This window comes from Benincasa hispida, chromosome 12 (genome assembly GCF_027475165.1).
Source record: "Benincasa hispida cultivar pf3 chromosome 12, pf3_genome.v1.1, whole genome shotgun sequence".
In the NCBI taxonomy this organism is placed as follows: Eukaryota; Viridiplantae; Streptophyta; class Magnoliopsida; order Cucurbitales; family Cucurbitaceae; genus Benincasa; species Benincasa hispida.
In genome coordinates this window covers 69,123,277-69,146,267 of record NC_143489.1, presented here as the reverse complement: position 1 = coordinate 69,146,267, position 22,991 = coordinate 69,123,277, and the positions used below count along the sequence as shown (strand labels likewise).

Below are 22,991 nucleotides of genomic sequence, written 5' to 3'. Positions count from 1 at the left end.
GAAGATACATGGGCTAAAACTGAACCAGTCCCAAAATAGAAGGATTAAAATGATATTTTTAACCTTTTTATTTATGTATGTATTTTTGTAAAATAACATTAGTTTGTCTCTCAAATTTTGTTATCAATCCAAACATATTTAATAAATAAAAATACGCATTATCAATTTTTAGAGTCCAAACACAACTTATTTTTTAGGGGAAAAGATATAAATTATCACTCACATTTATTGAAATTGACAAAAAAAAAATCCCATTCATGCATTATATTTTAAGTATAATAGATGTGGAAAAATTCAAATCACAAACATTTTGGTTGTTAATAGAAACTGTATGCGAGTTAAGTATATTTGTATTAGCTTATTTATTATTATGAATATTCCTCAATATTCATGATTGAATCGTTATTCAAATTTCTTATTGATTTGGTTTTAAGGCGAACACATGCATTTTCTCTCATTAATTGTTTTAAATTGCATATCGACAGATGTCTCGTTTTCATCTATGAGGAGATGGAACCTATTTTTTATTTTTATTTATTTATTTACTGTAAATAAAAGATGGAGGTGAAGAAGAAACTTCTATATCAATGATGAAATGAGTTTCATATGAGACACGATATAGGAATCAACCAAAATAATCTCATCTCATCCAATCCTCTAAAACGTTGGCAAACAAAAATATATATATTTGAAAACCACTTAATAATAATAATAATAATAAAATAAAATAAAATAAAATTGCAAGTTTGGTCCAAGTTTGTGTATATTTATAGAATAAGTCTTTATATTTTTTTTTTTTATTTGTAATTTTTTTAAACTTTAAAATTTTCTAATAGGTTTTTCACCTTTTAATTTCGTATCCAATAGGTATATGAAATATTTGAGTTTTTTTTAAAAATTATAAATCTATTAGATATAAAATTGAATTTTAACTTTTAAGTCTAGTTGAACCTTAAACTTTCAATTTTATGTTAAGTGGGTATATGCATTTTAAAAGAAATCTTGAATGGTCAATGACCTAATTGACACGAAATTGAAAATTCAGAGACCTATTTGATGCATAATTGAAAGTTTAGACATATTTTATATTAAAGGTTCGATTTCTCATCCTCGCAATTGTTGTATTAAAAAGAACAAAGACATTATTTAAGGGGTATTTGGGCCCCATCTTCAAGTGGGTGGAGTGTGCTATTATAGCTCACTCTATGTTTGAGGCTACATCATCAACAAGAGATCAAGTCCATTGTAGAAATTATAAATGAACTAGGGCCGAGTAATTAAAATTGCTCATGCCCAACCAAATTCAAGCAGTGGTAAAAATTTGGGAGAAATAAAAGATTTGGCTCAAGCCCATATAAGGCCCATGAGAAATCTCTATAAATAGAGGTCTTGCCCCTTTATCTGGGGGAGGTTGGAAGAACGAAAGATCAAAGCTCTCTAAAGATTTGAAGTTTCAAATAAAGACTTGAAGAATATAACTAGAGGTGTACATGGGTTGGTTGGGTTGGGCCGTGGTGTCTTTTTTGACCAACCCGAAAATTCTGGTTGGTTAAGATGGCAACCCGAATGACTCAAATATGGTCTCTAACCCAACTCAACCCTACCCATGGGTTGGGTTGCTGGTTATTATTTTTTTTTATTCAACCCTATACCAACTCAACCCAAGAAAAGTATAAAAAATTCAATCTAACCCAACCAAAAAACAAAACTAACCCAACCCAATCTTTATAGTTTAGGTTGGGTAATCCAGGTTGTCGGGTCATTTAAATATAACTCCTTTTGTGCTCTGAAGATCTAAAGAATATAACTTCTCTCAAGCTCCAAAGACTAAAGCCACGAAGCTCTCAAATTCTGACGACCGGAGCTCTCAAGCTCTCAATCTTAAAGACTAGAAGATTGAAGCACCAAAGGCCAATCCAAGCCGATCAACAAACTAAAGACGACCCAAACTTATGAACAAGCAGATCCAAGCTGATCAAAAAGCCAGAGGAAGACTCAAGCAGATCAACCAGCCTAAAGGTCGAACTTTTAAAAAGATCATTAATCCCAAAGGCTGATCATCCAAGAAGATCAACAAGCTTAAGAATTAAAATCCAAAGGCTGCTCGAAACTAATCAGCAAGTTTAAAGGTCGATCCTCCAAGAAAATTAACAGACTTAAAGATTAAAGTTTACTTTTCGAGAGAAAAAATCAAACGATCAAATATTAAAGATTATACTCACTATAGTATACTAAAACTAATACAAATGCAAAATTGAAAACTCTACGAATTAAATTCCTCCAGAAACCTCGTCAAACAGCTCCCATTATAATAGTTGGCGTTCCTAACTATTATAACCTACAACTAATTGTAATATTACTATTTCAAATTCTTCGTTTTTACAATATCTACTATTTCTTAGTCATTCTCTCTTTCCTTATTTGTCATAGTGGTTACCATTTTCTGCTCATACTAAAATAATATACATTCCAGACAGATATTATTATAACCCAAACACTGTTTCATATTCAAAAATATGTTAGATACAAAATTACAATATCAAAGACCGATTAAACACTTTTTAGAATTCCGAGATGAAAATTACAATATTAAAGAACGATTAAACACTTTTTAGAATTCCGAGATCAAATATAAATAAACTAAAAGAATTAGGAGACTAATCTATAATTTAACTTGGAGACAAAATAAAAGAAGGAATAAACGAAGTCCATAATAAGAGAAATAATTTTTGGAAAGAACAAACTTGTTCAAAACAAGGAAAGAATACTTGGAATATAGAAACGAAAAACATAGTTGATTTTATTTTTGTCCATATTTGGTTGGTTGGGTATTTTGACAATTTTGGAAATGGGTAATAATAAAAATGAAATATTAGAGAGAGAAAAATAAAACGTGATAATTATATTTTTATTCAAACCTGGGTCCCACGTTCTTGGGATTTGAGCCAATCGTATGAAAAAACGAAAGCAACTATTTGTAAAGTTTAGACATAACGTGGTCGCAATTGTAAGGTCTAAACCATCTAAATAATGTAAAAATAATTAAATTCTAAATTGCAATTTTATATATCTAGCTTGTGAGTTTTTAAAGAGTCAAAAGTTAGCATAGGTTATTATTATAATGTATTTATTAGGTTAAAATACATCGAATCTTTATCTTTTAAGTTTAATTTCATTTTAGTAACTGTTTTTTCAAATTTTCAAACATAGTCTTTATATCTTCAAAAGAACCGTCTACACTATTAGTTTGTTGATAATTTTTTTAAAGGGAAAAGATAATCTATTGAAAGAAAAATAAAAATGAATACAATCCAATTATTGTATAATTACCAAAATGGTTTTTTTTTTTTTTTTTTTTTTCAATTCATGCCCACCCAAGATCCGCTTTGGAGGCATGAGTCACCTTTTCTTGTGATAATAAAAAAATTTCAGACACTTTTGAGTGCGTTATGCTCACTCGAATTTCGAACCTGTGAGCTTTGAGTATGTTTCATATCAATAGTTGCGTGATTTTGAATCTATAAAGTTCAATTTTGCATAATTAATTAGATTGATAAATATATAAACAAAATTACACATACCTAATGAAGGCATAATTTTCCTACCTCACAATACAAATCAAACAAGTGGGGGGTAATGTGGTAAATATAATGATTTTGGAAGTTAAAAATTAATATGTCAATTTTGTCATTGTAAAGTTGCTGTAAAATATGAATTTATTTATCTTTTTTTTTTTTTTTTTTTTTTTTTTTGCCAAGGGTCGGTAACGAATTAGAAGGGTTCCAAGACATCCCATCAACTCACATCCACCAAGTCTAGTAATAAAATAAAATAAATAAATAAATCCTTTTCGAAAAAAAATAAAGTCCAAACATGCCCTTCAGCACGTAAAAAGTCATCCAAAACAAATTATGGGATATTCCAAACGTCAAGTAGATGGAATGCCCTATTATAATCCATTCATATTTGGAGCTCCAATTATGATCAACAATTATAACGTACAACTAACTACAGGGACTAACAAGAAAAATAACAAATTATAAAATTTTATTTGAAAATATGACATTGATTTCATATTTTGAAAAATAAAAAAAAATGATTGAATTAATAATTAATTAATAATTTATAAATGTCATTAATACCCTCAACTCCAATACATTCTCATTTTAATTAAAAACATGCAGATCTTTTTTATCGTAACAAAAAAATATTATTTCAGGTTAAATCATAACAAACCACTAAAGAATAAATTAAAATGAAATAGAAAAATCATTACTTTCATAAATGCAGTCGATTGACCCTCCATTTGAGTACAAACTTAGTTTGGAGAAAGAGGAAACTTCAATAGCACATACCCAGTACTTGAAAAAAAGTACACCAACAGAGATTCTCCAGCCAGACGAATTTTTTGAATTAGGATCAAATCTTTGTTTTGAAATCGCCTAGAAAAACAGGATAAAGTTTAAAAATTAGGGAAAATTCAGAATAAGATGATGTATTAAAATGGCACTAAAAAATATAGTTAAATCCAATATAAAAAAAATAAAGAAAAATTTGGAACAAAATGAAGGTACAAGATTTGTTTAAAAGAAGGTGGGATCCCAGATGGGTGTTCTTATTGAAGGACCATAAAACTAAATAAAAGAGAATGCAAGGATTATATAGAAAAGACAAAAACTAAACCTGGTTTACACATACATGCAGTGAAATAAATAGAAAATATTGTTAAAAATATCGGATAAAAAGATGAATTACAGTGTAATTTTTTAAATACAAAAATTCTATTAGACTTCTAAAGCCGGAGAAACCCAAAATATGAAAGAAAAAAAAAATTAATCACAGTATAATTCTTCAAATATAAAAATCTCATTCGATTTCTAAAACTAGAGAAACTCATAATTATAAAGTAAGGTTGGTTGGCAAAGGAAAAAAAAGTTTACTACTGTGTAATTCTTCAAATACACAAATCTTATTCGATAATTATAAAATAAGACTGGTTGGCAAAAGAAAAAAAAAAGTTAATTACAATATAATTCTTCTCTATAAGATTTGTTTTCTTTTTTTCCAAAATCTTTAGCATTGAAGTAGCTAGTCTACGACTATACTGGCACCAAAAGAAATCGGGGAAATTATGAGATAAATGATAGGGAAAAGAAACCCACTTACCCTCACCGATGAAACATGGCATAAATCTTTACTCAAAGCAATGATACCCACCACAACCAAGTCTAAAAGCCGTCATGTTTGCCACATGGAACCCCAACATGTAGTTGATACTGCTTTGTCCCGACCATCAAGACCTCCCCATTCCTTTGACCAACGAGTCCTCAAGACTCAAACCAACCTGTCCGCCCTTTCTATTCTTCATTCAAGCGTTTCATTTCCCCCCCTCATCTTTTAACTTCTCGCTTGGTTTGAAAATATCTTCCTACAACCTTTTTCTCTCCCCAGTTCCCCGTAGAGGGCAATTGAACTACTAGAGAAGCCTACCTAATACCTGTAGGCTTTAACAAACCCTACTATCTTTAATTGTTTGTTTAGAAACGTCTAATTGCTTCTTCTCCACTTGCAGAGTCACCTATTCAACCACCAAAAATTTATACCTCTCTCAGTATATCTCATCTATGGTTGGTATAGTCGACCAACACAATAACTGGGGATGGTATATAATTTAGAAATTGACTGTTATATATAGATTAGATAATTGGAAGGGAAAAAAAAATTGCATATGTTATTTTAATTTCAAAACAACATGGGATGATAATTTAAGAGAAAATTAGTATCTATGTTTGAAAAAAATCTACAACACAAAATTAGTTACACTAGATATTCAGTTGAGGGCCTCTTGAGTATCATGAAAGATCAACTATCACGTGCAGAGGGAGGGTTTGCCATAATTTTGAAAAAAGTCTATTCTTGTCATATATCCATATGAAACCTAGAATATTGCTATATATCCCAATTTCCCTTGCAATACTATTTCAAATCCATTTTTTTTTTTTTGTCGTCTTTACTATTTTTTACTCATACTCTATTTCTTTTCCATCAGCCACCTACCTAGGATTTAATATCCTATGAATGTCCATGAAACCAGGTCGTCCCGTCAAAGCATAAGCTGATCCAAAAACACACTATTAAAAGGAGGAAAAAAAAAAAAAAACTAAAATCAAATTACGGAAGTAATGGTAGCACTAAGTTTGGGTGACAAAGTCAAAGAATACGGCAGTGCCCCACCAATAGACAAATAAACATATTTGTCTGGTGTAGATACAAGGAAACTGCTTTAATCATTCACTGGAAAAATATTAGTCGAGAAAAGTAATTAGAACATCAAAGGATGACAATAATGATTCTACCATTCACAGAAAATTTGAATATCTATCAGAAAATATTCTCTAAAATTTCAACTTCGTAATAAGCAGAAATGGTACACTTGCAACAACTCCTTTAGAAAAATTGCCTAATTTACAGAGAATTCATAACTGACATAATTAATCATATATACGGAAAAAAAAAAAAAAAACACCTTGAAGAGCTAAGAGGTTGTTTCTATTCGTGAGACTCAGAAAGTATGGGAAATTCTAAGTCTACATAATTTCTCGATGCATACAAGTAACCTGGAAGAACACTAACCGTGGCGGGAACCAAGGTCTAGAATCTTCGGATATCTTTGGGTGGCTTGAAGTTGAGAGGATGAGTTTCAGGGGTAGCATTTTCATCCTCTTTCCACATTTTAATTGTTTTGTCAGCTTCACAAGTTACAAGCCTCGAACCAGTTATGTCATAAGAAAGCGCATATATACCAGCTTCACTGTCCAACGAGCCTGAAATAGTGGATTTGTCGACTTAAAAGTTTTCGATAAAATGCAAAACGAGGGAAAACAAAGTAAAACATGAAGAGATTAATACCAGGCTGTACAATTGTTTGCGATTGCTGAAAGTTATGACCACTCTTCCAATCCCAGAACCATAAGCTACCATTGTCACCTGCATGATAGAAAAAATTGTTGTTTTAGTATTAGAAATGTAGATTTAATTAAGTATGAATGTAATGGACATGAAATAAATACATTCGAGTAGAATATTTATTTGAATATTCACTATTTACTTTTGCGTACTAAATCGTCTTCAGAACTGAATTGAAATATAAAAGGTAAAGAACTCACAAGATAAACATGTTAATCTTCTTCAAAGATCTTGAGAGATACAGTTGATACAAGAAAATTCAGGAGGGATGTGAAAGGAATCTAAACATAACCAAAATGTATTGTGGTATAAAAGGTAAAGAACTTAAAAAGATAAACAAGCAATTTGACAACTTCCTTAGCTAATTACTAATATGCCCCTAATATTATGTTAATATTCTTATAGCATTCCTACCCATTTCGGAGTGGCTTTGACATTTGATTTTTTTCCAATAAAAAGAACTGGAAATTGTGGAACAGAGAGGCGTATAATAAGCTATTCACCAAAAGCAATTTCCAGCCATTCCTAGGGGAAATAAGAACCAAAGAACTCCAGGGAAGGAAAAAAACATATATATTCATATGTTTCAAGAAAAACAAAAGGCAGAGGCCAGAGGGAAGAGTGAACTTAATTTATCCAACAACATTTCCATCCAAGTTTAGTCAGGACAGTAAAATAGTACCTCCAGTCACCATAACACCCTCCTCATTGACAGCCATTGCATTGATTATAGTCTTCTGCTGAGAACTGAGCACAAAAGAGATACAACATTGGAATATCAGGTATTTTAATTATCTGATGGATAACAAACATACGTGCCTTCTTTCTTTTGAAAGAAACTAAATATTTGCAAAGCATGAAAATAGGCGTTACTTGTCAGAAATAGAGCTAGACTACTAAGTCAGCGGGAACAAGATAAACTTTAAAAATAAAAGCTTGCACAAGAAGGCTGTTCCTGGAATTATCATGCCTCCTAAAAAAATCCAGAAGATAGTCCAAATTCTTTATTAACTATCAATGACCTAACAACAGTAGGGTGTTTTTTACAATTAGTAGTTCAGTGAGAACAGATTTAAGAAACTGTTTTATAAAAAAAGATTCTTTTTCCCTTCTTTTCCTTTAATATATCTCAACTCAAGTCACACGTAGACCTAATCTTTGGAATTAATAGAGTTATTCTAGCCACTTTTTTCAACTCTTTAGGATGCATCCTAAAGATCCTAAAGAGTTGAAAAAAGTGGCTAGAATAACTCTATTAATTCCAAAATATGTTTTCAACTTATATGGCATAGCATGCTTGATAGGGAACTCACAGCATATTGTGCATAAACTCCCCTCTAGGGAGGTTAAATTTCTTGATGTTATCAGCTGAGGCAGATGCAAAACTGTGCCTGGAAAGGGGGCAAGGGATAACAAGTGTAAAAAGTGCAAAGCAGTGACATTGGAAGCAAATATGGAAAAAGTTGCTTCTTTAAGTTTGCAATATCATACTCTTTAGGATGCAATGCCATTGCCCGAACAGATTTCTTATGGTATGTCAGAGTTGTCATTGTCTTTCCTGCCAAGCAAATAAATCAAGTACGAAAATGAAGGCACAACTTAATGGTATAGTAGTAAAATGTATAAAATTACCATATCTGAGGTCCCAAAACTTGATAGTTGTGTCATGGGAGCCAGTCACTACTTGTGGGTCCTGCAAATACTCAAAGACTAAATTAGTAAGAAACAGGTTCTTATAATCCCAGTACCGTTTTTCTTCTCTTCTAAAAAAAGTTGTAACCATCCCATAACCAAAAAAAATAGAACATCTAGCCCTGATCAAGCAGAAATGAAGGAGGCATCAAGCAAGAAGAAGAACAACAACTAATGTTATGCAGGAACAGGGGGTAATGATCTGTGTAAACCCCTAAACTTGTTTTACTGGCTAATTATGTTTAAGTTCTCTTAATTATGTATTTAAGCACTTGTAAGTATGTATTATAATGTTTGTATTAGTTGAAATGTATGAAAGGTTTATTGTGTTTGTATGTAAAGGTTAAATGAGGAAAATATTGTAAGTGTTAGGAAGTTGTGTTTTCGGGTGGTAAAGAGCAGCAAACACTTGGTAAAATTTTGAGAGTTGAGGCCAAAGGAAGGCAAAATTTTTCTAACTACTTGGAGGGCAGAAAAATACTAAGTGTGGGAGGATGAGCTCTCTCGGGTGAGATAGAGAAAAGTTAACACTTAGAAGGAAACAGAGAGCTCTATGCGACGAAGTCATGTCAGGCTATGCAGCCAAACATGTCGAGTTATACGGCCAGAAGTCCAAGAAGAGGACATTATGGTTAAGTATGGTCCATGAAGTATGGTGAAGGCAATAGAAGAAGTTAAACTGGCTCTCGAGTGAGTCAGAGTTGGATGAGCTTGGAAAAAAAGTATGCGACCAAATTCATATGAGATTGGTGAGGACCAATGTAGGCGTTGTGCAAGTGGCCCAATTGCCTAAGCAAACACTCCAAGAAGATGCTTAAGGCAGTGTGTTAGGAGGGTCGCGAAGTGTGTGTTGGTCGGGGACTGATGTCGTGGACTGATGTGATGATGGTTAGGAGTATGCGATGATTAGGAAAGGGCTTAAATGATTGCAAGCCCCATGCGATGAAATTAAGCTGAAGAGTTCAGCTTAATCATTTGGTAAGTAGGGTAAGTGGCAGCCTTAGAAACGCTAATTAAGGATTAACATGCCCGGTAGCGTTTAATTAAGGCAAGTTTACATGCAAGCCCAAGTACAAATATGTGTTGCAAAGAAAGAAACTGTTTTGCCAAAATTTTCAGACGCCTAAGAGGGAGTGTTGCTGCCACTTGAAGCTCAGTTGTACTAAAGGAATTTTGGGCAAGCTCAATAAGAGTAAAGAATTTCCAACCTATTCAGAAGAATTTGATGCTCGAATTCTAAGGTAAGGAAGTTAAAGTGTTTATGAGCAAATTCTTAGGAACTTTAGTGAAAGAAATATGGAAATGATGCTATGAAAGAATAAACAGGCAACTGCATCCGAAGGACAAGTAAGCAGCTGACCAGACGAAAAATGCGACGAAGCGCATAGGCAATTAGCAAAGATTTATGCGATCGTAGACAGCGGGCATTCATCGCATAGGCACAAAGACATGTTTTCGTGACTTTACGAGCACCCGATTGCAAGGGTTGCCTATCTGGAGCCAAGTAAAAGGTAAATTGGCTAAGTATGAGCAATGCGATGAGCTTAGTCATGATGCGATGACATTACTAGTATGCGGTGAAGTTAAGTTTATATGTTATGCTCAAAAGAGAGTTAATAATACTAACCAAGGGACCTCTTTTTATTACAGGGCAGACACAAATAGAAGAGGCCTACAGACCCTTGGATAAGTAGCTTAAGACAATGAGTGACAAGTTTTATAATTGATTTCTAAATGACAAGTTTTGCGTATGATTTTCAACGCATAGCCAGACAAACATGTTTTAATACCATGATTTCTACAATACATGCTTTATTTATATGTTGATCGCACGATCCATGTTTTTAAAGAATGAGATTTCATATGTGAATTTAAGTTTCTGTAAGTTTGTGTCCTTGTATTGAGTTAGGATGATTTTCTATAAGGCAATTGCTGAGCATGAACAGTTGCAAGGCACTATGCAGCAACGTGAAAACCATGAAGTTTAATCATGTTCATCACGAGTATTTTGTTTTATATACATTGAATGTTTAAATTGTTTTGTGCCTTGTACAAGCCCTACTCCAAATGTTGGTACTAAAGGTATGACAAGGTACCTAGATTCTCATTATGTTATGGATCCTTCATATCGAAGGTATGGTAAGGTAGATAGGATCCGAATCAGCTCTACGTGCACGTATGACCCACATTATTGACATTGATGAGATCGAGCAAAAGGGCTCTCTCAATGAAGGTTATCAAGGATTGAGCTAAAGGACTCCCCCTCAATGTTCAGACAGAGGAGTAAAGGTGCTTTATAAGAAATAACAATGAGTTTTAATTCAGGGTTTTTATATGCTATGATTTCAATTTTTCAATTTTTATTTTTAAACCCTGAAAAATGAGCATGTAAATGTTATATGTAAGGCATGTTATATTACTTTTGTATGAAAGCACGTTTCTTTCCGTAGTCACTCACTGAGCATTTAAAGCTCATACTTTCAAATGTTTTCCTCCATAGATAGTGGTCGACGTCCCGAAGCCTCGTAGATCTGCCAGTTGGTCACTACTCAAAATCTTGCAAGCATTTTGAAGTTTAGGTGGACATTTGTTATGTTTAAACCCTAGTTTTTGTCTGTACATGTCATGGGAGAAAGGGTAGAACTTGTGACAAACTATTGTTATATTAAACTTAAGTCTCCAAAATCTGTTGAAATCTGTTGGTTTGGTAACTAACTAGCAGTATGTATATATATATGTGCAGTGGTTTGATGACGAGATTATGGAAGATATAGAAGTTATAAACTGCTAATCAAGTTTAACAAGTGCTAAGGAGATAGGTACACAAGAACAGGTTGGACAGTTGTTGTCATAAGAGAGTTGACGACTGCTGTCTTCACATTCCTTCTACGATTTAGAGGATAATCTGGGAGAGGGTGTGACAATCTATCTAAGAGAACTACACAGTACAAAGTCTATTGAAAGAAATTAACATGACCAAAATATCGAAAGGAAAAATAAGAGATAGAAAAGGATACCGTAGGACGAGTAAAAACTGAGCAAACTGTGTTATCATGCCCAGAGAGTGCATGAATTTGCATCTTACTTCGAATGTCCCATACCTAGAAGACAAATCTCATATCAACCATACTAAATTTCAAACACCAAGAAAGAAACTCACTTGTATAATACCATAAAATTATAGATCAAAGAATTTGGTAAAATAGTTTACCCGACAGACAGAATCACGTCCCCCAGTAAGCAAAACATCAATTGTTGGATGAAGAGCCAAACAGTAAACACCACTCAGATGACCATGGTAATGACGAATTACCTGTAAAGAAATTAATTCTGTTTCCTTACCATTTCACATCAAGGATTGAGCTCTCTAGAGATAAATGAAAAGAACTATCTAAACCTTATTCTGTTCCAGGTCCCAACATTTAACTTGTTTGTCATCACCAGCTGAAAACATGTAGGTATGCCTGTTGCTGACAGCAAGACCTATTGACAAAATTGCACTTTAAAAAATACATTCAAAACAGCAGTAAGCCGCAATAATATTAATTAAGCATTTATGCTAAGATAAAAATGAATAAGAACCGACCTCGTACTTGCTCAATGTGGCCTGTCAATGTGAGTTTTAACTTTCCACTTGCAACATCCCAAATCTAATAGATCAAAATTCAAAAAGAAAAATATATATATAACTGAATTTCCAATGTCGAGTTTCAGTTTACGCAGCAATATTTCTAATAATTAAGTTAAACTTATTCTTAGTTAATCTCATTTTCTGACCTACAGTAAAATATTACATCCTCCTTGGTCACTGAATTCAAGACTAGGGCCAATACCAAATCCTACAGCATTTTGTTGCCTGAACTTCAATTAAAATAACTTCAATACCATGCCTGAATGTACTTGAGATCAAATGCAAAACAATAATCAGCGTTCAGAACCCCATAGGAATCAGAGCTTCCCCACAAAACTCCTCTAATTTCATCCATTTTGAAATGCCTAAGAAGAGTCAGTTTTTGCCTTTGGTCCGTAGTTTATAGGGGGCCCAATACATATGACGAATTATAGAAGAAATGTTAAGGGTGGGCCCTCCCACTTCAGTTTCCAGTCTCTGTTTGATAGAGGAGTCCTTAGACTATTAGACCATTTGTTCCTACACCGCAGTTCTATTTAAAACAAGATGGGATTTTCTGCTCACTACGCTTGAATTTAGACCATCAAATTGACGACTGCTTGGTTGGTGAAATCTCTAAACCAGTGATTTAAAAAGCCCTCCTGGGCACGTGCTTAGGCTCAAGGTACAGATCTAGCACCTCACCTTGAAAAGGCAAGGCTCAAAAAAATAAGGTGTGCCTCAGGCGCACACCTTTTGTGAAGCCCCAAGGCTCAACGACCCGGGCCTTGGGGCTTTTTTTTTCTTTCTTAAAAATAGTCATAATTAGGGATTTTCCTTCTTTATTAACTAAAAATCAAATTTACTAAGCCTAAATGCAAAATTTCTTGTGTATAGAGATCCTTTTTTTCATATTACTATTTCAACTATGCTTTCTCTTCTTAATGTAGTACTTTTTTGCACCTTGCTCTTAAGCCCCTGAAGACTATTGTGCTTTGTTGCACCTTGAGCTTTAGAAAACACTGCTCTAAACAGATGGGAGATCAAAAGAAAAGCAAAGGTTCTGTGTGGTTTAGCAGTGATAGCTTTGGTGTGGGGCTGATGGTTGTAAAGAAATCAGAGACTTTTAGAAGATAATATCTCTAGCTTTGATTTTTTTTTTTTTTTTTTTTTTTTTTGAAGCAATGCACAGTAAACTGCCTCTAACAAATCCCTCCGATAACAAAAGAAAAGTTTTCGTAATTAGTCTTTTTAGGAGGGGGATTCCTCTTCCCCCAACCTTAGGATCTTTGCTTTCCCTTTAGTTATATACTTTCAGGTTTCTTTTTAAAACGAAGGAAGAACTATCAAAGAAAAATTTGAACTGTGAGGATAAAAGGTCAAAGGAGAACCACCTCAGACATAGTACATGACAGGACTAAGCAACATCCCACATTTTATTTTCCCCAGTTTGATGGTTTTGTGTAAGAATGATAATAAGAATGTCAATCACTTATCTCTCCATTAGGAGTGGAACAAAATACCAAAAAACTAAACTGATCCACTGGTGTGGTTTTTTAGTATAAAATTGAACATCTTGGATTGTATTTGGAGAAAAAAATAATTATTAAGGTAACTAGCAATATGGAAACACTTTTACTCCAAGCTTTTGCTGGTAGTGTTGTTAAAATAAATTGAAAGGCCTTTCATAGGGAGGTAAGAGCTCTTATAAATAATCAAGATATTAGTATTTGTAATGTTGCCTTCTCTTTCATCAGAATTTTATTACTACTCTCTATTATCTTGACTTAGAGGTGGGTGCCTTTGTAGTCTCCATGGTTCTAGCTAGAGTGGATACATAATCAATACTCTTTACTGAATATTTTGATTACAATGGAACGTCTTTGATTCATACAATTATGTGTACCAGCACCATACACCAATCTTATTTGGATTTATTTCATGTCATACTATCCTAGTAAGAAGAAACATGTTTCTACTCAAAAGGAAAAAAAAACTATCACACATAAATGTCACTTCAATTTTCATCTGCAGAAAAACTCAGATAAAAATTGTTATCAAAGGGCAAAAACTATGGAATCTATAAACGGCACCGTGACAAACAAAAATGGAATTCATGAATATTAAATAATTTTAAAAATAAATACCTTGATTGTACGATCTGCTGAACCCGTACAAAACCATGTGTTACTGGGATCAAATGCAACCGACCTTACCCACCCCAAGTGACCACTTATGACCTGTACACCAAAACAAGTGTTTGTTTACGAGCAGGAAGTAGCAAATATCACATGCAAGATACACACAATAATTCATATGACATGTTAAATCATAAATGGCGAATAATAAAGTCAACAGAAAGAAGCATATAAATTGGCGCCACAATATGCAGTCCTCAATTCAGATACTATTCTGTTACTCCATGCCATGTCATTTTCAATAACTGCTTCAGAAAAGCATTCTTAAGATTCTTAATTCTATTTTCATCTATTTTTGTAAAAAAAAAGGTATGTCAATTCAACAAAAGAGCCAAGAAAGAACAGTGCAGAAACAAGTGATCCAACATTTCCCCCTCCGTAAGGCAAAGGCAGCAAATGGAGGGAGATGGGGACCAAAGGATATTTATTGAATAAATTGCGGAATACTGGACGCATATATACAAGTTGAATTGAATTGGACCATAAGATTAAAACTTCAAACCTCATCCCACTTTTTTCATTTAAATAAATTACATCTGAAACACTGTTGATATCCATGACAATAAACACATAGAACAATAGGAAAAATAAATAAACAAACAATAGTAAAACTAACCCTATAATTTCTCCATGGAGCATGCCAAACCGGACGTGGCCACTTGCTTGGAATTCTTTCCATAATTGCAGATGTTGACATCCTATAAGACCAAAAGCCAAACTATTTTGGGTAAACCCCACAGATACTAGAACTGTAAAAAGAATGAGCGGACTTAAAAGGCAACAATTAAACAAAAAAGAGAGAACTGGCTTAAAAGCCAATAATGAGGAGAATGCACCAGGATTTTGAGGGATCGATCTAGGTAAGTAAAAGAATCTTTTATGGTATGATATGTCATATGTCTCAAAAAAGAAAAAAAAGAAGAAATTAAGGGCGTGTACTACAAAATCAAGAACTAAAAAGCATTCTACATATCATGCTTGATGATTTGACAACTAATTACATAAGTCCTCTAAAGAATTGTGAAAATTGAAAAAACACACCAAATCAATTAAATTGCAAATATTCAGCCAACTATAGGCCCCTAACCCCGGAAACATGAGGAAGGGAGGAAGCGAAGATTAAGACTCCAGCTATAACTCATCTATAGTTAAATTTCATACATTAGAAAGATTGCATATAATTCTGTTAAACCCCCCATTATTCACACGTGTAAAAGAAAGGGTAGAAAGGGAATTACAACAAAAATCATAAAAGAGGGAGGGGGTAATCAGGGGGATGGAAATTGAGGGAAATGATGGAGAGGGGAGAGGGGAGAGGGGAGAGGGGACCACTAAGCGGTTGAGAAATTGGTTATAAAACAGAATGGAGGAAGAATCTGAGGGGTGTGAAATATTTTGGTGAAGCTAGAGCAGCTCTTGGAGGAGAGATTCCCGGCCCCCTCAAATTGGCTGGTTCTTTGTTTTCCATTTTTGCTATTTCTCATATTATCTTCTCGCTCTTGAGCATTGTGGATTTCCATTGTTATCTTTCCCTTGAAGTATAAAATAAAAGGTCTTAGAGCATTGCTCTGTTTCTTGGGATTTGTCTTGTTGGGTATTTCTTGGTTACAGATTCGGATACCTAACAAATTGGTATCAGAGCCATCCAACTTGGGCTAACAAGGCAGATGGTACAAAAGCAAATCAAGGAAAGGATGGAAGCTAGTGAAAAAGAGATTCAGGAATTGAAGAACTTAATCGTAGGCCTTTGTAAGAGTACGGAAAAACCATCAGAAGATGTAGAGAAAACAACTCGATGAGGAAGGATGAAGAATCCGGGATAGTTGATGGATCCCGAAGGGAAAGTTGGAAGAGGCAGACTCCACATCAAGCCACGGAGCGGGAGGGATCGATAAGAACAAGTACAAGAGATTGGAGATGCCGATTTTTGCTAGAGAAAACCTGGAATCCTGGGTCTACAAGGCATAGCATTATTAGAAGATCCATTAACTTAGTGATGCGGAGAAGATGAAAGTGGCTGTGGTGAGTTTCGTACCGGACAAAGTCGACTGGTTCAGATGGAGCCACAACCAGAAGGCGATCACGTCCTGGGATGAATTGAAGAAAAGAATGTTCGAGCGTTATCGTCCCACTAGCGAAGTTAGCCTCGGAGCAAGGTTGCTATGGATCAAACAGGAGGGAAGTTATGAGGAGTGTGAAGAAATTTGTCACTTAATTGGCACCGGTATCGGAGATGGCCAAAAGCGTACTCACAGATGCGTTCTTAAACAGATTGGAACCAACGTTGCAAGCAGAGGTAATCAGCCAACATCCGTTGGGCTTAGATGAGTGTATAAGGGAGGCCCAACTCGTGAATGATCGTAACCTAGCCTTCAAACTAGCCCTAAACGAATTGGGCCTAGTTAGACTCGAAAAGGGGGAAGCCCAAAGCGGAATTAAAAATAACAGTGCAATGGTGAAAGGAAACCCTAAAGGAGCTGAAAGGGGCCCTACTCGCCAAGTTTCAATTTCGATTAGAGGGAATCCGACAAAGAAGGAGCCACCGGTAAAACGACTCTCCAACCGAGAATCTAGAGCGTCTGGAGAAGGGACTCTACTTTTGTTGCAATAATAAGTACTTGCAAAGCTATCGCTGCATGGTAAGAGAAAATCGAGAACTAATGTTATTTATAGCTACTGAAGAAGAGGAGAACGAAGAGGGGGAGGTCGAAGAGATCAAAGAGAACCTAGAGATGAATTCGATGGAGTTTAACAGAAGAGGCAGAAATATCCCTATGTTCCATGATGGGACTCTCAAAACATGGCACCATGAAGTTAAAAGGGGAAATCGAAGGGAAAGAGGTGATCGTGCTGATAGAATGCGGAGTGACTCATAATTCCATTCATCAAGGATTAATCGAGAGACTGAAGCTACCAGACACTAGTATGGCAAAGTATGGTGTTGTTATTGGCAACAAAGAATAAATGAAAGGAACTGGAATTTGCAAGGAAGTGACAGTTAAGTTACAGGAGCTGGTAGTTAATGTTGACTTGGGGAAAATGGACATCGTGTTGGGAACGCAATGGCTGTTCACAATAGGGTTCATGGGAGTACATTGGTCCAAATTAACAATGTTCTTCAAGGAAGGTGATCGGATAGTTATGCTGAAGGGTGACCTATCATTGACCCGAGCAAAAATTTCATTGAAAGCTTTAGCCAAAGTATCGAAAGAAGAGGACGAGGGGTTCTTGATCGAATTTCAAAATTTGGAGATCATAGATAATCGGGATGTGATTCCAAATGTGGAAAGTAAGAAGAACGAAGTACTTCCGATAATGATCCAATCTCTAATCAACGAGAATGAGGATATTTTTGAGGTTCCAACAGAATTACCTCCCAAACGGGAGATTGATCACCAGAATATCACTCAAGAAAGACAACCACTGGTCCATGTGAGGCCGTATAAATATGGGCATCATCAGAAAGAGGAGATCGAGAAGCTTGTGGGGAAAATGTTGTTGGCAGGAATAATCAGACCAAGCTGTAGTCCATATTCGAGCCCTGTATTGCTGATCAAAAAGAAAGATGGGGGTTGGAGATTCTGTGTGGATTATAGAAGACTGAATCAAATAACAGTGGCAGATAAATTTCCAATCCCGGTCATCGAAGAGGTATCGGATGAACTTCATGGGTCCACAGTTTATTCAAAATTGGACCTACAATCAGGCTTCCATCAAATTCAAATGGGGGAAAAGGATTTAGAAAAGACGTCGTTTAGGACACATGAAGGACATTACAAAATCCTTGTGATGTTGTTCGACCTAACCAATGTGCCTACAATCTTTCAATCACTGATGAATCAGATATTCAAACCGTTTCTAAGGAAATTTATATTAGTATTTTTCGACGATATCCTTATCAACAGCCCGGATGTCTCTACTCATGAAATGCATCTGGCAGTGGTGTTCAACATTTTAAGAGATCACAAATTGTTTGCTAATCAGAATAAATGCTCTTTTTTCCAAACTAGGATCGAATATCTAGGACATTGGGTATCTCAAGAAGGGGTAGAAGCCAATGGAGAGAAAATCAGAGCAATGGTGGAATGGCCATTGGCCACAGCCAAAGAACGTAACAGAACTCAAGGGCTTTTTGGGGCTTACTAAGTATTATCGAAGGTTTGTGAAGAGATATGGATAGATCACGACTCCATTGACTCAACTACTATAGAAAAACGCCTTTGATTGGAACGAGAAAGCCCAACAAGCATTTGAGGAACTGAAACGGGCCATGGTAACTATCCTTGTATTAGCCCTACTAGACTTCTCATTGCCATTTGTAATTGAAACGAATGCATCCGAATTTGGGTTAGGGGGAAGTACTCACGCAAAACTCTAAACCAATTGCATACTTTAGTCAAAAATTGTCTCCTCGGGCCAAGGAAAAATCAATATACAAAAGGGAGTTGGTGGCAGTTGTGTTAGCAGTACAAAAGTGGCGCCATTACCTACTGGGGACTAAATTCATGGAACAGCGGGAGGTACAACCTCAATTCTAGAAATGGTTGACAAAATTAATGGGAAACGATTTCGAAATACTTTACCAGTCGAGGCTTCAAAACAAAGCAGCTGATGCATTATCAAGATTATCTTTCACAGCCGAGTTATTCATGCTAACTATACTGTCACTATTGGATATAGAGCTGGATCATCTCCATTTTGAAGGATAACCCAGAAGGAAAACCCACATACCAATGGGACCATGGTAGGCTGTTATGTAAGGAAAGGTTAGTGATTTCAAAGACATCATCACTAATACCGTCACTTCTCCATACTTTCCACAATTCAGTGCTAGGGGGTCATTCGGGGTTCCTACGTACTCATAAAAGAATGTCAAATGAGATATTTTGGCAAGGGATGAAAGTTGATGTGAAGAGGTATGTGGAACAATGTGAGATATGTCAGCACAACAAAACAGATTCTTTAAAACCACAGGGGCTGCTTCAACCCTTACCAATTCCGGACCAGATATGGGATGATCTGACAATGGACTTTGTAGGACTTCCAAAATCATAGGGATATGATTCAAGAATGGTTGTCGTTGATAGGCGGGGCAAATATGCTCACTTTATAAGATTGCACCATTCATTTTCAGCAAAGCAAGTAGCATATCTTTTTATTAAAGAAGTCATACAACATCATGAAATCCGGTTACAGAGATAAAATCTTTTTAAGTCACTTCTGGAAAGAATTGTTTTCAATTATGGGCACGGTGCTGAAACGAAGTACCTCTTTTTATCCACAAACGGACAGACAAACGGAAAGAGTAAATCGTTGTCTAGAAACGTATCTGAGGTGCTTTTACAATGAACAACCAACTAAATGGAGCAAATGGATTCTGTGGGCCAAGTTTTGGTACAATACAACTTTTCACACTTCGATTAAGACCACTCAATATCAAGTCGTGTTTGGAAGGAATCCCCACAGGGAGAAGAAGACCACGAATGACTTGGTAGAACAACAATTGATGGCGAGAGATGCTGCCCTGAATGCTTTAAAAGAACACCTTGTGATGGCTCAAAACTGAATGAAGCAAGCTGACGTTCAAAGGAGAGAAATACAATTTGAGGAGGGAGATGAAGTTTATCTTAAACTACGACCGTATAGATAGAGATCCTTGGCCCGCAAAAGGAGTGAGAAGTTGGCACCTAAATACTACGGACCATACAAGGTCAAAGAACGAATTGGGGAAATGGCCTACAAGTTAGAGCTTCCACCTAAAGCAAATATCCACAATGTGTTTCATATCTCGCAATTAAAGAAGTTGGGACAGTCTACTCAAGTCCAGCACAATCCACCAATGTTGACCGAAGAATTTGAACTCCAAGTTATGCCATGTTTTAAGGATACGTTGGAATGGGGAGTTAGTTGCAAATGAATGGTTAGTAAAGTGGAAGGTACTACTGGAGAGTGAAGCAACATGGGAGTTGGTATATTTGATGAATGAACAATATCCCTACTTCCACCTTGAGGACAAGGTGCGTTTCGAGGCAAGCGATATTGTTAAACCCCTGATTATTCACATATAAAAGAAAGGGTAGAAAGGGAATTACAACAAAAATCATAAAAGAGGAAGGGAATAATCAAGGGGATGGAAATGGAGGGAAATGATGGAGAGAGGACCACTAAGCAGTTGAGAAATTGGTTATAAAACATAATGGAGGAAGAGTCCGAGGGGTGTGGAATATATTGGTGAAGCTAGAGCAGCTCTTGGAGAAGAGATTCCCGGCCCTCTCGAATTGGCTGGTTCTTTGTTGTCCATTTTTGTTATTTCTCATATTATCTTTTTGTTCTCGAGCATTGTGGATTTCAATTGTTATCTTTCCCTTGAAGTATATAAATAAACATCTTAGAGCATTGCTCTGTTTCTTGGGATTTGTCTTGTTGGGTATTTCTTGTTTACAGATTCGAATACCTAACAAATTCCTTCATCACTAACGTATTGCTATGGTCTAAAAGAAATGTACAGAAATTTTAAGACCTTTCAGATGAACCAGATGCCGAAACAATTGCTGAGCTTCTTCCCTGAAGGCCACCATCGGTTCTGAAAATAAAAGATGATATAGAAAGATTAGCAACAGTCCAACCAAACAGGAAAAAAAAATTAACTCATGCAAAAGGAACAAAAACATCAATTTATTTTTTCACAAAAATAAATATACTCAATGCACAGACGCAGAGAAAGTAAGTGATAGAGAGAGTGCTTACTGTGCATTTGGTTGCACAGTTGGACCAATAACCAGTGCATTTTGTGCCCCAGACTTCGCCTCTCTAGAATCACCCGGACCTGCATTACAGAGAGATCCACTCAACTCAAAAACCAAATAATTTGAAACAATCATTAAAAAGATCAACAGATGTTTGTGTTTCCTAATCTTTGTACAAAATTGAAGATAGTTAGATAGTTAGAAGTAGAGTTGTAGTTAGTAACTAAGCTGCCAACCTGCTAACTTCACTGGTAGTTAGAATCTCAGTGTGTATCAGCCCTATGTACTTAAGGTTTAGAATAACAAAATCGAAGCTTAATCCATACTGAATTCCACTTCCCGTCGAACCTATTATAGAGAAAACCTAACCCTGACCTATCCAGTATTTTGGCCATCAATGTTCAGGACAGACAGAATTACAGATGAATTGGCCTATTTAAGGATACAGTATAAGATTACAAGTAAAATGACAGGTGATGTATACCAGGAAGTGCGAGGGCATTGGAAGGCGCTGAAGTCCCAAGAGCACTGTCAGGAGCGGAACTTGCTTGGCCAGTAGGCTTAGTACTGGTGTTCTTCATTCCTCCGTACTCAACACTTATCTATGTATTTAAATACAAATAATAAAAGATAATCTCCATTGAAGCTAGAAAGAACAGCAGAGTATTCAATGGCTTAAAGCATGAAAGAAAGAATTTCACTAACCTTGTGACTGATACGAATCTTTTTGCTGCATTCAGAAAATAAAAGAAGACAAATGCACGGGTCAATCCGCTAGAAACTATAAGCTTTAAAGTAACATACATAAACATCTAAAGAAAAAAAAAATCAAACAAACAAAAACAAACGAAATGAACTTTTACAGTAAACTTCCAAAACTACGCATCGGAAAATCGAACTAAAACAATAAGCAACTGCACCTTTCGGGATCGAGAGGAGCGACCTGCCCGTGGACCGGAGAGAAAAGGTCTAGGGCTCTTTTGAGAGATTTGAAGCTAAGCTTCTTCAACGACTGTGGTTCTACTGGCTCCATCTCTAAGGCGGGGCCTGGCATCTTCTGCGCCGTCTCCGGCCAGAAAATAGTCAGTTTGCTTTAACAAAGCTCCGATTCCGATGTGCACTCCGGCGGAGCTGAAGCAGCAGAAGACGCTGCTCTGCTGATGAAATGGCGCCTAAACTAGTGTTGCGAACCCTGAGCCTACAATTGATACTGCTAGAACTCGTCTCGAGAATTATTGGGCCGAGAACTAAGCCCATTGACAACTTTCCCGGGCCGAACCCAAATTATATTGGCCAGCCCGTAAGCTCCTCTTTACATTTTTGGGCCCGATTAAGATTCTTCGGTGGCCCAAATTTCGGCCCATCTGTAAATTTTTATGGATATTTTTAGTATTTAAAATAGGTTATATATACCCAAAAAAAAAAAAAAAAAACTCTTAGGGACCGTTTGGATCGTATATATTATTTATTGGGTATGAATATTAAATATTTGAAATTTAAACGTCCATGCTTTAAATATGTAGGATAACTAATGTTTGTTTTTGGATATACAGGATAATTAGGGCCCGTTTGATAACATTCTCATTTTTTTCTCTATTTTGAGAACAATAAACGGGAATATGTTTGATAACTGTTCATATTTCCTGTTTCTTGAAAAAAAATAATACCATGAACTTATTTAATAACTATTTATTGTTTCTTGTTTTCAGTATTTTCTCCCCTTACATTTTTTTTTTCAATATTTTATAGTTTAAATATAACTCAATTATATAAAATAAA

The 22,991-nt window shown here is 35.4% G+C and overlaps 1 protein-coding gene across 5 annotated transcripts; it reads right to left on the bottom strand.

Moving 5' to 3' along the window:
- Nucleotides 1–4,097: 4,097 nt before the first annotated feature.
- PRL1 (pleiotropic regulatory locus 1) lies at nucleotides 4,098–22,439 on the bottom strand. 5 transcript variants are annotated; one of them, XR_005478906.2, is made up of 20 exons: nucleotides 22,133–22,414; nucleotides 21,918–21,942; nucleotides 21,697–21,814; nucleotides 21,214–21,292; nucleotides 20,987–21,049; nucleotides 15,083–15,164; nucleotides 14,416–14,508; nucleotides 12,245–12,308; nucleotides 12,056–12,141; nucleotides 11,870–11,971; nucleotides 11,676–11,759; nucleotides 8,599–8,659; nucleotides 8,458–8,524; nucleotides 8,280–8,357; nucleotides 7,649–7,713; nucleotides 6,910–6,987; nucleotides 6,634–6,824; nucleotides 6,058–6,115; nucleotides 5,167–5,578; nucleotides 4,098–4,442 (listed from the first exon to the last, which is right to left on the bottom strand). XR_005478906.2 is itself a non-coding variant. In XM_090307989.1 (18 exons), the coding sequence occupies exons 1-17, from the start codon at nucleotides 22,264–22,266 to the stop codon at nucleotides 6,652–6,654; spliced, it is 1,452 nt and encodes a 483-aa protein (XP_090164115.1). In that variant the 5' UTR covers nucleotides 22,267–22,414; the 3' UTR covers nucleotides 4,917–5,578; nucleotides 6,634–6,651. The 5 variants fall into 5 exon arrangements, 2 of the variants coding, with proteins under 2 accessions (XP_090164115.1, XP_038874340.1); XR_016525193.1 differs by having other exon boundaries at nucleotides 6,058–6,131; nucleotides 22,133–22,405; XR_005478908.2 differs by lacking the exon at nucleotides 6,058–6,115.
- Between the last annotated feature and the right edge of the window lie 552 nt (nucleotides 22,440–22,991).